Genomic DNA, 14,740 nt, shown 5'->3' with positions numbered 1-14,740 from the left:
CTCTGTGTTAGGGTCCCCTAACTCAGTCTTAAAGGTTTTCCAAAAGCTTCTCTTCATAGAATTGCATCAACTCAGCTCTGAAATCTTGAGTTAGATAATTTTGCCCACTGCTTTTCCTTTTTCCTTTCAGTTCCATCTATGGTTGCTGGAGAAGGGCATGGCTCAGGCAGGAAGCTGTTAAACCCCTGTAGTTCACCTATTCAAAGAAGAGAAAAATGGCATGTCTGACTGGGAGGCATTCTTTCAACTTCCTGGATGGTGTCATGTTTTCACTCTAGGTAGGAGGATCCACTCTTAAGAGTCCAGTTGTAAAAGGGTTTGGTCACAAGTCCTGAGAATGTCCTGAGAAATACCTATTCATTCCTCATCAGAGTCAATATCTACCAGAGCCCACTCACTCTCACTAACCATTACATCAAGCACAAAGTGTCCCTTTGAAAGTCTTCAGAGTGCATGTTTATTAGTTTCTTCAGACACAGCACATGCCAAGGTGACAGGGCTCACATCACTTTTCTATTTTCTCTAAGTCCCCTCAGAATTCTTACTTCCTGTCCCCATAATATTTCTGAAAAAAATTTAAATACTGGTGAAATAAATCCAAGAAAATCTACATAAATGGGAAAAAATAGAATGTTTCTGGATTAGAAGAATTCAACACAGAAAAAAAAAGGCCAGCCATGAAATGTTACAGGTTGATTAAATGAACTATATTAAAATTAAGAATTTTTTCATCATTAAAAAAGTGAAAAGGGGGACTTCCCTCGTGGTCCAGGGGGCTGGGGTTCAATCCCTGGTCAGGGAACTAAGAGCCCGCATGCTGCAACTAGAGATCCCACACACAACAACAAAGATCCCACATGCTGTAACTAATACCTGGTGCAGCCAGATCAGTCGATCAATCAATATATTTTTAAGTGAAAAAAGGGAATTTTCTGATGGTCCAGTGGTTAGGACTTGGTGTACTTTCATTGCTGTGGGCCCAGGTTTGATCCCTAGTTAGGGAACTAAAATCCCACAAGCTATACAATGTGGGCCAAAAAAAAAAAGTGAAAAGATAAGTCACATAGTGGGAGAAAAAAAATTGCAAAACATTTAACAAAAAATGACTTGTATCCAGAATATATAAAGAATTTGTACAGATCAATAAGAAAAAAAACCAGACAACCCAATTTAAAAAATGGGCAAGAGACCTGAACAAATAGATTACTAAAATGAACAAGTACATTCTTGATTTTTTCACTAAAAAATCAAGGAAATGCACATGAAAACCACAACCCAATACCACTACACCTCTAGAATGGCTAAAATTACAAAGTCTAACAAGGCCAAATATTGGTGAGGCCGTGGAGCAACCAGATTGGTCATACACTGATCGTGGGAGTTGAAATTGAAACATGTTTGGTAACATCTACTAAAGCTGAGCCAAATGACCCAGCAATGACCATTAGGAACTCCACAGCACATCCCAACAGAAACTGTGCACATGTGCATCAGAAGATAGTATTCATTAGCCCAAAGTGGAAATAGTAGAATGGGTAAATATGTAGTGATTTTTTTTTTTTTTTTTTGGCCGTGGCATGAGGGATCTTAGTTCCCTGACCAGGGATCAAACCCGTGACCCCTGCAGCGGAAGTATGGAGTCTTAACCACTGGACCACCAGGGAAGTCCCTGTAGTGATTTTTAAACAAGCAAGTACCATATGGCAACGAAAATGAACTATAGTTATTTACACAGGATAACACTGAGTGAAAGAAGCCAGCACAAAACAACCTAGACCTATGATTCCATTTGTGTACAGTTCAAAAACAAGCTAAATAATCTGTGGTGTTAGAAGCCAAAATAGTGGCTCCTTATGGGAGGTAGGGAGTGGATAGTGATTAAGAAGGAGAATGAAGAGGGCTGCTGGAATGCTGGAAACATTCTCTTTCTTGACCTGGGTGTAGGTTATAAGGATGTATTCATTTTGAGATCATTCAATGAGCTATATACATTTATGATTTGTGCACTTACTAACATGTGTTTTATTTCAAGAAGACATTAAAATATTCTCATGAATCACATTAGAATGGTTGCCTACAAGGGGGCCAGGAATGTAAAAATGGGTATAAAAGAGAATAAATAGGTTAGTAGGTGGGTGACAGACATATAAGCAGCTGACTAGGTAGATGAAATGGAGCCTGGGCTAGCAACAATTCTAGAGTTTTGTCTTGTCTAATATGGATACAAGTTACAGGTGGTTACTTTAATTTTAAATGGGTTAATGAAATTAAATAAAAAATTCAGTTCCTCCATTACATTAGTCACATTTCAAGAGCTCAGTAGACACATGGAGCCATTGCCTTCCACAATGGACAGCACAAAACACAGAAAATTTTCATCATCACAGAAAGTTCTATTAGACAGCATAAATGGACATGGATAAGATCTCCTGGAGAAAAGAGGTAGTTAGAGAAAGAAGCAGAGAAAGAGAATCTGAGGACCACCAGTTTTTTTATATTGAAGTATAGTTGATTTACAATGTTAGGCCAATCTCTGCTGTACAGCAAAGTGACTCAGTTATACATATATATACATTCTTTTTTTATATTCTTTTCCATTATGGTTTATCACAGGATATTGAGTATAGTTCCCTGTGTTATACAGTAGGACCTTGTTGTTTATCCACTCTAAATGTAATAGTTTGCATCTACCAACCCCAAACTCCCAGTGCACCACTCTCCCTCCCGCCCCCCACTCCTGGCAACCACAAGTCTGTCCTCTATGTCTATGAGTCTGTTCTGTTTTGTAAATAAGTTCATTTGTGCCATATTTTAGATTCCACATATAAGTGATATCATATGATATTTGTCTTTCTCTTTCTGACTTACATCACTTAGTATGATAATCTCTAGTTGTATCCATGTTGCTGCAAATGGCATTATTTCTGAGGGCCACCAATGTTAAAGGGGTTATTATAGGAAACAGACCAAAGTAACACAAGATCCACAAGAAAGTGATATCATGGAAACCAAGACATTAAAAATTTTTGAGGAGGAAGCATTCATGTCAAATGTTAAAGAGGAGCTAGAATCAAGTGGCAAGTAAGAGGAGACTGGAGGATTTAGCAGGACAGTTTCAATGCACATGGAAGTCAGCTTGTGGTGGGTCAAAGAGTGATGGGTGGGGAGGTGAAGAATAGGAACATAGCTGTAACAGGTCTGAAGTTTCAAGAAGGTAAAACAAATAAAGGGAATTTCCATAAAGCAAGGGAGCAGATGGCCAGTGCCGTATAGGAGGAATAAAAGAGATTAGCCTCAGCTCGGGTTTTCAGGAAATGACAAATGCAGAAAATGACGTCTGGATTCCAGGCATGGAGTTAGCAGGTAGAATATGAAGAAGAGTGTTCCAAGTGGAAGGAACTGCACAGGCAATGGCAAGGTGGAGGGTGCAGGAAATGGAGCATTAGGGCTTGAGATAGTCCTGCCAAGAGTGTGGACTTGCATTCACAGGGACAGGGAAGCATGGAATTTCCTTGAGCAGGGGAGGAACAAGATCAAGTTTGAACCTCAGGGACGTTAGTGGCAACTTGTGCAAGATGAAGGAGTTCCCCAAGGGGGTACAGAGACCCTTGTGGGATCCAGAGCATGAAAGAATGAAGTTGAAAATTGCCAGAAAATCTGAATTGAGCTGCAGAGTAAATTGTCTCCACCTGTACCCTGGATCTCTAAAACCCAGACAAGCCAGAGGGTCCCCAGGGGTCTCAAGTCATATGACCAGTACAGATCTGTCCCCTACAGATCTTATCAGCAGGGAGAGGATAGAGGGCTTGGACACACAAACACCCCTTGTTTGGGCTCAGAGCAGGGCTGCCAGTGGCAGGATGGATGTAATTTCGCTGACCACAAGGAAGTGTCCTCACAGATTATCTCAGGGGGTTCCCAGTGGGGTTTCTGAGAATTGATATGATATGGAGTAGGGTACAGGGTGCATCGTACCATACCCACCCACCACTCTCACACCCCTTGGGCTCTGAAAGGAGGGAGAAGGTCCCAGGGGTGTCAAATATTAAACTGTGAGATTTCCCACCACCGCCGCCCCACTTCTGGGGACTCTGGCCACAGAATGCAACAATGGGTTTTGAGGAGGGGGAAGGCATCTCTCTGGGGTCAACCAGGGGAGACCTCAAGGCTTAGAGATTGGGGGACAGAATCACCTCTGAGTCTTACTCTAATTTTCTGCTCCCTCACCCCTTATTTCTCTGAGTGTCTCAGGCTAAACAAGGTGTATCCAACAGAAGATTTTGACATCTTGGTTTGCAATAGCTGTTTCCTCCTTAGGAATCCCAGCAGCCCCTCCTCCCGGTCCTTTTCCTCAGGGACTCAGGCACTACTCCCCACAAAGCTCTCACTCCCCGTTGGTCCCCTCACCCCTGCCTGTTTCTTAATATGTCTGGCTCTTATCCAGTCTCTTGTTTACTCACCTCATTTTCCTGGTTGACCTTGGGGCCCAGTCAGCTCTGAGCCTTTCTCTCTCCCTCTGGGAACCTGCCCTGGGTGGGGCTCTAACAGCCCCCATCCACCCTGACCACACAGAGGCCCAAGCCTTGTGATAAGAGAGGAGAAATCCTGGGGGCAGCAGCTGCTGGGGTGTTGTCCAAGAGGACACACAGGCTTTGCAGCTGCTATTTCCAGGGAAGACTCCCCAGGCAATGAGTCCTGGGGCTGGGCGGAGGAGAGCAGGGCATGGGTCAGGCCAGCCCCTCAGGAGGAACGGACTCCACCTCAGAATGCCCACACCACCTCTCAGCTGTCTCTGCTTCTGCTCCCCGTGTGTGACCTACACCCCCAACTCCCATCCCAGGCAGATTTTTGGGTGATGGGGGCACAGAATCACCCAAAACTTGTTCAGCGAGTCCTGTCTCAGGAAAAAAAAACACCTCCCAGAAAACAAATTCTCCAGAAAGTGGAGCCCAGTGTCTGCGTGGAACCAGGAAACAGGGGTCTGCATCATTCTTTACACACAGCTCCAGCCCCCAGGTGCCACCTGCTCCCCACCTGGGACCACACCAGAAGAGCCTGCCTCCCACCTGTACTCCTTGAGAGTTTACAGAGTGCCCTCTGGGAGACAAGTAAGCCTAGTGAAGCTAGTTCTGATGTTCCTATTTTGCAGATTAGGTACCCAGGAAGCCCTGTTGGTCTGGGGGTGGAGGTATTGTGTCCCACAACAAAGTCCTGAGTCAGGTGCTCAGGTTCCTGCACATCTCAGACACCTGCCCCCCACCCTGAATGGTTGGAAAGAGGATATGTGTGGCTGGGGACCAGGGAACAGCTTGTGGGGGGTGGGGACCCGGATGTGGGTCCTTCACTGTTATTCCTGGCAGGAGCCAAAGGAAAAAAATTTAGCCATTGAACCAGCAAACAAGACCAATTGCCAACTTCGACTCCTGCTCCCCACCCCCTGGGGACCCAGCTCCAGGCCTTCAGCACCCTGCTCCCCAGCTGTTTCTCTCAGGGACACCACCCTTCCAGGACTGAAGTTTCTAGCAGGCTCCCCAGGCACAGCCACCAGCTGTTCTCACATCCCTCTCAGGACTCAGGCATTCAGACTTGCCCTCCACCCTTCTCAGGCCTTCAGGGGCCCCATTCCAGCTGGCCCTGAGATCAGCAGCCTCCTCCAAGAAGTTGGCATCATCTGCCTGGCAGGTGGCCCAGGGCGTAGCCTGAGGAGTCCAGAAACTCCACTATATAGCCCAGCCCAGGGAACCTGGGACTAGCCCTGCAGCTCCGGGAACCTGCAGGTGAGAGAGGCTGCATCCCCTTTGGAAGTGGGACATCAGGTCCCCTACCCTTGCCCCTGGCTCTAGGCCTCCCCATCCCACTCCCCCCAGATCCACTGGACATCCAACTCCCTATCCTACCTCTGTCCTGCCCTCCCTGCCCAACCCCCAGGCCCACCAGATGTCCAATTCTCCTTACACACACACCGGCCCTTGGATTCAGCCCACCTCAGCCTTCCTGGTGCCCAGGCAGCCCTTGTCCTGAGACTGGGCCCTTTTGTCCTCTGGCAGGAGGGGCAGACCAGCCTCCTATGACCCCCTCTCTTTCTCCACTGCAGACATGGGTTCTCTGCGGAGCTGGTGGATGCTCTGGGCCGGAGCAACCCTCCTGTGGGGTAAGTCAGACGAAAATCCCATCTATGTCCTGGTTCCAGCCTGAAGAACTCTACCTGCCTGGGTCAGCACCCTCCATTTGAGCCCCCTCCACAAACACATCTCCCAGTATCACCCCAGGCTAGCTGAGATGGGAGAGAGACCCTTTAAGTCCTGCAGAGAAATGTGGTGGAATTCACCCATTCTCTCTCTGTTCCAGAGGGAAACAGGTAAAAACTTTAGTCCCCAAATTCAAGTAGGTAAGAACTACTACTTTCTTGATTTTCTGCAACTCAGCTAAAGTTTTGACTTAGAGCCTCATTCTGCTGAGGTGATGGAAGATTTCACTGAAGTCTTTCTTGGCAGGGGGCAGGGGGGACTTGGTGCCCAATTATCTAGGGCTATGTCCAGAACTAGAGTCTTAGGTAAAGCCAAAGTTGGGGGGAGGGATGGGATATCCCGGCCCTCTTTACCAGTCAACATCTATTTAGGTTACTTTAGAAACATTCATTGTCCCTGATCCCCTGGCCCCATGGGACCCTGGGATGTCCTTCAAGGCTCCCCTTATTCGGCAGACAGTCCTTCTATAACCACCACAACTCTCTCCAAGATCCTGTAAAGTGATCTCTCTCCCTCCCCCTCTCTCTTCTCAGCCCTGGAGAATCTTTTCCTAGATTGAGGTGTTGAAAAGTCCCCACTCCTCTCTATTTCTAGGAGTCATTTTGTCCATACTCCCATAATCCCCTTTTCCCCTTCACATACACCCCTAATCCTATGAAGACAGAAATCACAAACTGGCACCTGAATCCAGCCAGTTTGGGCCCCATAGTGCTTACATAAAACAGTTTTGGATAGGAGATTTCACATGGAAATTCAGATATCCAGTTTCTCTTGAAAAAATGGTAAGATGTGACATTTTTAAGAAAGAGCCCGTAAGCCATCATCATAACAACAGATTAAAGCTAATAGCAACACCCCACTTTCCATGGCATGTGAATGCTCTAGCTGCACAGTCTGCCCATTCTGTTTCACACATTTACATCACTTGCCTGGCCCCGTCAGTGTTTGAGTTTGAGATCCATGTCTGAAGTGTTCAGGCTTTTGGAAGGCAAAAGCCAGAAAGGCTGGTAGGTGAACACTGCATGAATAAGGGGAAAGGAGTGAGAAGAAAGAAAATAGAAACCCACGTTAGTATTTCAACATGCGACCCAGGCACGGGGTATGAGGTTACTTCTCTGATGGGGAGGGTTGGATAAAGCAGACCCACAGCTGCATTTTCTCACCCCAGGGTTGACCCAGGAGGCCTCAGTGGACCCCAAGGACAGCGGGGGAGAGGAATTCCTCACGGCCTTCCTGCAGAACTATAATCTCGGGTACAGCAAAGCCTACCTCTACCTCCTCCTCTCCAGTCTGTCGGACAGCCTCACCTCAGTCTCCATCCTCAGCCGGGTAGATGGCACCTCACAGGATGTCACTGTGAGGCCCGGGCAGTCAGTCGTGGTCAACATCACTGCCAAGGCTGAGATGGCCGGCAGCAATACCTTCCAGCGTGCGGTGGTGGTCCACTCTGACCGCAACATCTCTGTGCAGGCAGTAAACGCTAAGCCCAACACAGCAGATGTGACACAGCTGTGGCCTGTCCGCGCCCTAGGCACTGAGTACTTTGTGCTCACACCCGCCAGCATTTCGTCCCAGAATCTCAAGGAGTTTGCTGTGGTGGCGGGTGCAGCCGGTGCCTCTGTCAGTATACAGCTGAAGGGGTCAGTGACATTCCAGGGCAAGTACTACTCAGCGGGCAATGTCCTGAGTGTGACTCTGGACCCCTACCAGGTGGCCCAGGTGCAGAGCACAGCTGACCTCTCAGGGTCAAAGGTCACCGCCAGTAGCCCCGTGGCTGTCCTCTCTGGCCACAGCTGTGCCCAGAAAAACACGAACTGCAACCATGTGGTGGAGCAGCTGCTACCCACATCTGCCTGGGGCACCCGCTATGTGGTGCCCCCTCTGTCCTTCCAGACCCGCTACGACCTGGTCTATGTCGTGGCCAGCCAGGCCACGCAGCTGACCTACAACCTCGGGGGCACCACTGGCTCCCGTGGGCTCCAGGCAGGTAACGTAGCAGAGTTTGAGATCCAGCAGTCCCGGCCACTCTACCTGTCTGCAGATGTGGGCATCCAAGTCCTGCTGTTTGGCATGGGTACCACCAAAGATGGAGTGACCTATGACCCCCTCCTGGTCCTGATCCCAGATGTGGCAGCCTACTGCCCTGCCTATGTGGTGAAGAGCGTGCCAAAATCTAAGTGCGTGGCCCTGGTAGTGGCACCAACAAAGGCTGCTGGTGAGCTGACCATAGATGGGCAGAGGCTGGGGGCCAACCTCACCTGGGCCGCTGTGCCAGGCAGTGAGTTCTCATATGCTGAAGTGGACCTCGGCACTACGGACAGTATCCATGTGGCTGAGGCTGCTGCCAACTTTGGGCTGCTCACCTTTGGGCTGGACCAGGACGTGAGCTTTGGGACAGCAGCTGCCTGCGGCCGGAGTAAGTGATCAGAAATGACCTCTGGCCCTGTCCACCTGGGGACCCCTGTGCCAGCTCACTTGCCTTTTCCCCCTTCCCACCCTCTCTGTGCTCATCTGTGGCTTCCTGGCTCAGCTGGGCTGTCTCCCACTCACCTGCATCCTCCCTGCCATCCTTCTTTTCCGTAAGGCTTCCCAAGCCCTCCCTGTCCCCCAACCCCCTGCAGGAACAATACTCTAAGTGTTTAGCAACTGGTATGATCCAGGGTCCCAACCAGTCTGAAGAGATGCCAGTCAGAGCACTGCAGCAGGGTCCTAGAAGCCCCCAGGGTGTCTAGCATCAGCCCTTTGTCTGTTGCTTTTGTGGGGGGTGGCATTGGGGAAAGGTTCCTGGGGAGAGCCAAGGTGCCAAGAGGGAGGGATCTTTGTGCGGGGTCGGGTCAGGTTAGCAGCTTCTCACCAACCAGCTTGGGAATATTTTGTTATTTTAGCTACTGACACACAACCATACCAGTTGCTAACTGCCACTCCCCCAACACCTCATATAGGAATGCCAAACTCAGGAGGTCTAAAAGTCTAATAATGATGGCTACCATGTGGGGGCAGTATTTCTCAACATACCAGGGTCCACTCTAGGTGCCTTGTATGTGTTAACATAGTTAATTTCTAGGACCTGGCCCTCTGTGTACTTTTGGGCCCAGCCTGTTGAGGAGTTGCCTCCAAGCGGTGCAGCGTTTGAGGGCACAGATGCTAAAGCCAGACTTCCCAGGTTCAAATCCCACCTTTGCTTGTGTGACCTTGGGCATATGACTTCACCTCTGTGGACCTATTTCCACATCTGTAAAATGGGGATATAACTGCACCCCTCACAGGGTTGTTAAGTGACAGTGCAATGAGTTAACATTTGTAGCTCATTTAGAGGGTATCAGGCAAGTGAGTAGGGCTACATAAGGGTGAGCTATTATTATGAGCAGACAGAAGGCAAGAGCTTCTGGAGACTAGGAGGCAGGGGAGGAAGAGCTGTTTCTCCCTATGTGGATCCCCTTCCCGAAGCAAGGATCCTAGACAGTAGAGTTCGCGGCACTGGCAAAAATGCCCCTCCCATCCATCCTCCGGGGCATGGAAGCTACCCAACTTCAAAGGGCCACTTCAGGCTTGAATAGTAATGTGGAAGAGGTGGGTGATTGATTATAATAGGTAATAATTAACCTAATTAACACCTGGGATCAGTTCCAAACCCTGCTTATATTTTAGCTTATTTAAGCCAGGCCACTCCCCGCTTCCCCAGCTATCCCTGTGAAGAAGGTATTATTATCACCCCCATGTCACAAGTGAGGAAACTGAGACATACAGAATTATAAATTACTTTCCAGTGTCACACAGCTAACTGACTGTGCCAGGATTCTAACCTAGGCAGCCTGATGCCACCGTTTCCATTCTACTGAACAGTCTCTGTCTTCCATTTTCTATCTTTAAAAAAGATCCCTTGGGGAATTCCCTGGCGGTCCAGTGGTTAGGACTCCGTGCTTCCACTGCAGGGGGCATGGGTTCCATCCCTGGTCAGGGAACTAAGATCCTGCATGCTGTGTGGTGCAGCCAAAAATTTAAAATAAATAAAAAATAAAAACGATCCCTTAGCCTTTTAGCCTGATTGGGAAGGTAGGGGCAAGGGGGAAACAGGGAGAGAAAAGCCACACATTAACCTTTCCATGACTGTTCCTGCCTGGTGGTTCTTCACCACCTTCCAGATCTTCTAGGCTGAGCTGTGTTTTCTGGGGAACCAGAAAACCTAAGAGAAGTCAGGCCTGAGCAGCTCTCTCCCTCTGAGATTCCAGACCTCAGTCCCCCCACTTCTAGAATGGGTAGTTGTGAGCTAACTGCCCAAACTCCCCAGGGTGGGAGAGCTCCAGGATTCCTGGTGGGGTGGACACTCCTGACTCTTTCTTTGTGGCCACCCCCCTTCCCTCCCCAGCCCTGCAGACCCAGGAGAAGGCCTCCTGCAAAGGCAAGCAGTGCGGTCCCAAGCAGCTCTGCAAGGTGCTGGATGGGCAGGCCAGGTGCTTGGCGGACTCCACGGCCACCTGCCGCGCCCAGGGTGACCCCCATTACACCACCTTCGATGGCCGCCGCTATGACATGATGGGCACGTGCTTGTACTCGATGGCGGAGCTGTGCAGCGACGACCAGACCCTGCCTGCCTTCAGCGTGGAGACCAAGAACGAGCACCGGGGCAGCCGCAGAGTCTCTTACGTGGGCTTGGTTACCGTGCGCGCCTACAGCCACGCGGTGTCGCTGGCCCGCGGGGAAGTTGGCTTCGCTCGGGTAAGGATCCAGAGGAGGGTTCCCGGTTAAAAAGAAACCCATGAGCCACCCAACAAGCAGAAGGAGGAGGCAGTGTCAGGCCCCAGACCCGAGCCCTTTGCCAAGGGGTGGAGGGTGCAGAGAAGTGGGCCGAGGGCGTGGGGGCTCGGGAGGGGGGATTTGAAAATCAGTGGCAGAACCTTAAACCCCTTTTGTCCAGCAATTCAATTTCTAAAAATTTTTAGAATGCTCAGAGATATGGTTAGGGGAAAAAAAGTTTATGCCGATGTGTTTATAATAGCAAGAAGAGGGGGCGGGCAGAGAGAGAAAGAAGACAAAGTGTCCAACGGTGGGTAATTTCTTAAGTGACCAAACACTAAAAATGTAGTGAGCACCTCCTATGTGCCGGGTTTGTCTCTTAGCACTTTCCATGTGTTAACGCATTTAATGCTCACAGCAATCTATGGGGGTAGGGGTTATTATTATTAACACTTTTGATGAGGAAACTGAGGTCCAGAGAAATGAATGACTTCCCAAGGGCTTAGGGCTAGTAAGGGATGGAGCTGGGAACGCCCCCAGGCTGGCTCCTGAGTCTCTATCTTAACCTCTAGGCTATTCTGCCTCTGGTAAATGGATTACTACTCAGCCAATATAAATTACAGAAATATAATAACAGCAAAATAAATAGAAACAACAATTTCCCTTTTTCCTACCGTATTATTATGAACATGTTCAAACACCCAGAAAAGTTGAGATCATTGTACAGTGAACACTCATTTGCCAATCACCTAGATTCTAAACATTTTACTCTGCTTAGTTCATCACACATCTATCATCTGTCCATCCCTCTGGCCACTCAACAATCCCTCTTACTTTTTTTTTTTTTTTTTTTTTTTTGTGGTACACGGGCCTCTCACCGTCGTGGCCTCTCCCGTTGTGGAGCACAGGCTCCGGACGCGCAGGCTCAGTGGCCATGGCTCACGGTCCCAGCCACTCCGCGGCAAGTGGGATCCTCCCGGACCGGGGCACGAACCCGCGTCCCCTGCATCGGCAGGCAGACTCCCAACCACTGCGCCACCAGGGAAGCCCACCCTCTTACTTTTTATGCACTTTAAAATAAGTCCTAGACATCAATACACTTCACCCCTAAAGATTTTAGCAAGCATACTGTTAACTAGAATACAATATTTTCACACTTCTTTTTGATTACTTTTGAAACAAAATTTAAACATAATAAAATCCACAAATCATAAATAAATCCACAAATCAAAATTTAAACATAATAAAATCCACAAATCACTGTTCACTGAGTTTTGACAAATGTGCAAACCAAACCTCTGTTAAGATATAGAAGGTTTTCATCCCTCTAGAAAATTCCCTCGTGCCCCTTCCCAAACAATGGCCCACACACCCCTAGAGGCAATCACAGTTCTGATTTTTTTCCACCATAGATTAGTTTTGCTGGTTCAAGAACTTCATAGTATGGAATCATCCAGTGCAAGAAGCCTTTTGTGTAAGGCTTCTTTTGCTCAGCATGATACTTTCGAGTTTCTTCCATGTTGCTGCGATTAATTTTTTTAAATAGGAAAAGAATTTACAGCTCAAAACAAAAAGACATGTTGTGAAAGATCCTGCTTTTACGCCTATCTTTACCTGCTTTCCCCGCTCGCCACAGGTAATGACTTTTACTAGTTTCCTGAGTATTCATCTAGGGTTTCTTTATGCCAACACAAAGAATACATTCTTACGTCTCCCCTTTCTTAGCAAACAGTACTGTACTTGTGCTCTGTTCTGAACTTGACTTTTTGCACTGAACAGTGCATTCTGAAGCTGTCTCCTTGTCAGTAGGAAGGGGGCCTCCTCTTTCCTTTCTACAGCTGCACAGTTTGTCATCGGCTGGATGCATCATAGTTCATTTAGCTCAGGCCCCTGTGGTTGGACGCTTTGTTCATGCTGGCAAGCAGTACTGCCGTGAATATTCTTGTATCTCCCTCGTTTTGTGAGTGTGCAGGTGGATCTGTGAGATTAATAACCAAGTGGATTAAAGTAGTGTTCTTGAAGGCTAGAGAGGTTGAACACAAGCTCAGGGGGACCTCAAATCCCTTGACCTTATGTGCAGAATCTTGCATATGCTGGGTAGTTTTTCAGGGAGAGGGTCCATTACTTTGTCAGATCCTTACAGAGGTCAGTGACCTGACAAAGGTTTAGAGTTCCTGGTAGGATCATGGTAGGATGTCCACAAGAGCTTGTTAGGAGAAAAGAGGAGTTCATGAAATGGTGACTTCAGCATGGTCTCATTATTTTTTTTTTGAGTATAAATGTATTTAAAGGTAGAAAAAAACCTGGCATGATTCATAAATGTGAGTATTTTTTTAACATCTTTATTGGAGCATAATTGCTTTACAATGTTGTGCTAGTTTCTGCTGCACAACAAAGTGAATCAGCTATACGTATACATATATCCCCATATCCCCTCCCTCTTGCATCTCCCTCCCACCCTCCCTATCGCACCCCTCTAGGTGGTCACAAAGCACCGAGCTGACCTCCCTGGGCTATGCGGCTGCTTCCCACTAGCTATCTACCTTACGTTTGGTCGTGTATATATAAGTCCATGCCACTCTCCCACTTCGTCCCAGCTTACCCTTCCCCCTCCCCGTGTGTATGTGTACAGCAGTATGGGTGATTTTCTCTTTTCTCATTTTTGCTCGTGCATATTTTGTAAGTTTTCTGTACTGAACAGGCACTACTTGTGTCATTTAAAAATGAAGATCACTGGTCTTAGGGGGAAGACAGATGTGAACAGTGGTCCCTGGACTGAGAGCCTGTGAATGTGGGCTGTCTCGGTCACTGCCTGGCACAGACTTGGACACACAGGAAGGCTCATGGAGGCGTTGCTGACTGAATGAACGATCTATCTTACCTTTGACCTTGCTCATGCTGTCCCCTCTGCCTGTTACTCCTTTTTTCATACCCCATCCTCTTGGCTAAGACAAGACTTTGTGAAGAAAGGATAAGAAAGACATGCTTAGGAAGAGGAGAATGGGCCCAGGGGACAGAGAGAACACACTCCTTATCTCCTGGCTGGACTCTCTCTCCACTCAGGACATTTGCAAAGGAACACCACTCCCCCTCCTGGTTTTCGTGGCTATCTCTCACTGGTCCTTTATGGCTCAGCTCAGCTGTCTCTTCTTCCAGGAAGCCTTCCCTGACCTGAAAGTTTGGGTCTGGCTCTTTTTCTAGGCTCCTGCAGCCTCCTGTGCCTCCGCTATCCCAGCCCTGATCACTCTGATCTGTCATTGTCTAGTGACAGGTCTGTCTCCCCTGTTGGACTGGAAGCCCCATGGCAGTAGGGTCTGGGGTTGTCTTTGTCATCAGTGTATCTCCAGGATCTCCCAGGCCAGGGCCAGGCACAGGGTCAGTGCCCAGTGAATGTTTATTTAATACAGCAGGGGCTTCATTCACTTACTGAGCACCTGCTATTCTACCAGGTACAGTTCTAGGCACTGGAGATGAAGCATCTGCCCTGTCTTCGTGGAGCTGGCAGCCTAGTCAAGTTAGAGAGATGATAAACATCAGATATTTGCAGATGACATTTTAGAACGTTAGACACTATAGGGAAAAAAATAGAGCAGGGAAGGGGAATAGGGAGTAGGGAGGAGTTGCCATATAAAATAGGGTGGTCTGGGATGGCCTCCCTGAGACGGTGACATTTGAGCAAAGTTTTTGTAAGAGGTGAGGGAGTGAGCCAAGTGTATATCTAGGGAAAGAACATCTCAGGTCACGGGGAAGGCAGGAGC

General features: G+C 48.2%; 1 protein-coding gene across 1 annotated transcript in view; it reads left to right on the top strand.

Moving 5' to 3' along the window:
- The window catches only part of FCGBP (Fc gamma binding protein), a 90,715-nt gene that overhangs the window by 45,259 nt on the left and 30,716 nt on the right, over positions 1-14,740 (top strand). The window contains exons 5-8 of the mRNA XM_081217860.1: positions 131-278; positions 6,095-6,151; positions 7,417-8,664; positions 10,615-10,964. Coding sequence (XP_081073986.1) covers positions 221-278; positions 6,095-6,151; positions 7,417-8,664; positions 10,615-10,964 — 1,713 coding nt within the window. The 5' untranslated portion in view covers positions 131-220. The remainder of the gene's footprint in view (positions 1-130; positions 279-6,094; positions 6,152-7,416; positions 8,665-10,614; positions 10,965-14,740) is intronic.

The sequence above is a fragment of the Mesoplodon bidens genome (assembly GCF_964165515.1).
Source record: "Mesoplodon bidens genome assembly, chromosome: 18".
NCBI classification, from domain to species: Eukaryota; Metazoa; Chordata; class Mammalia; order Artiodactyla; family Ziphiidae; genus Mesoplodon; species Mesoplodon bidens.
This window is presented reverse-complemented; position numbering and strand designations above follow the sequence as displayed.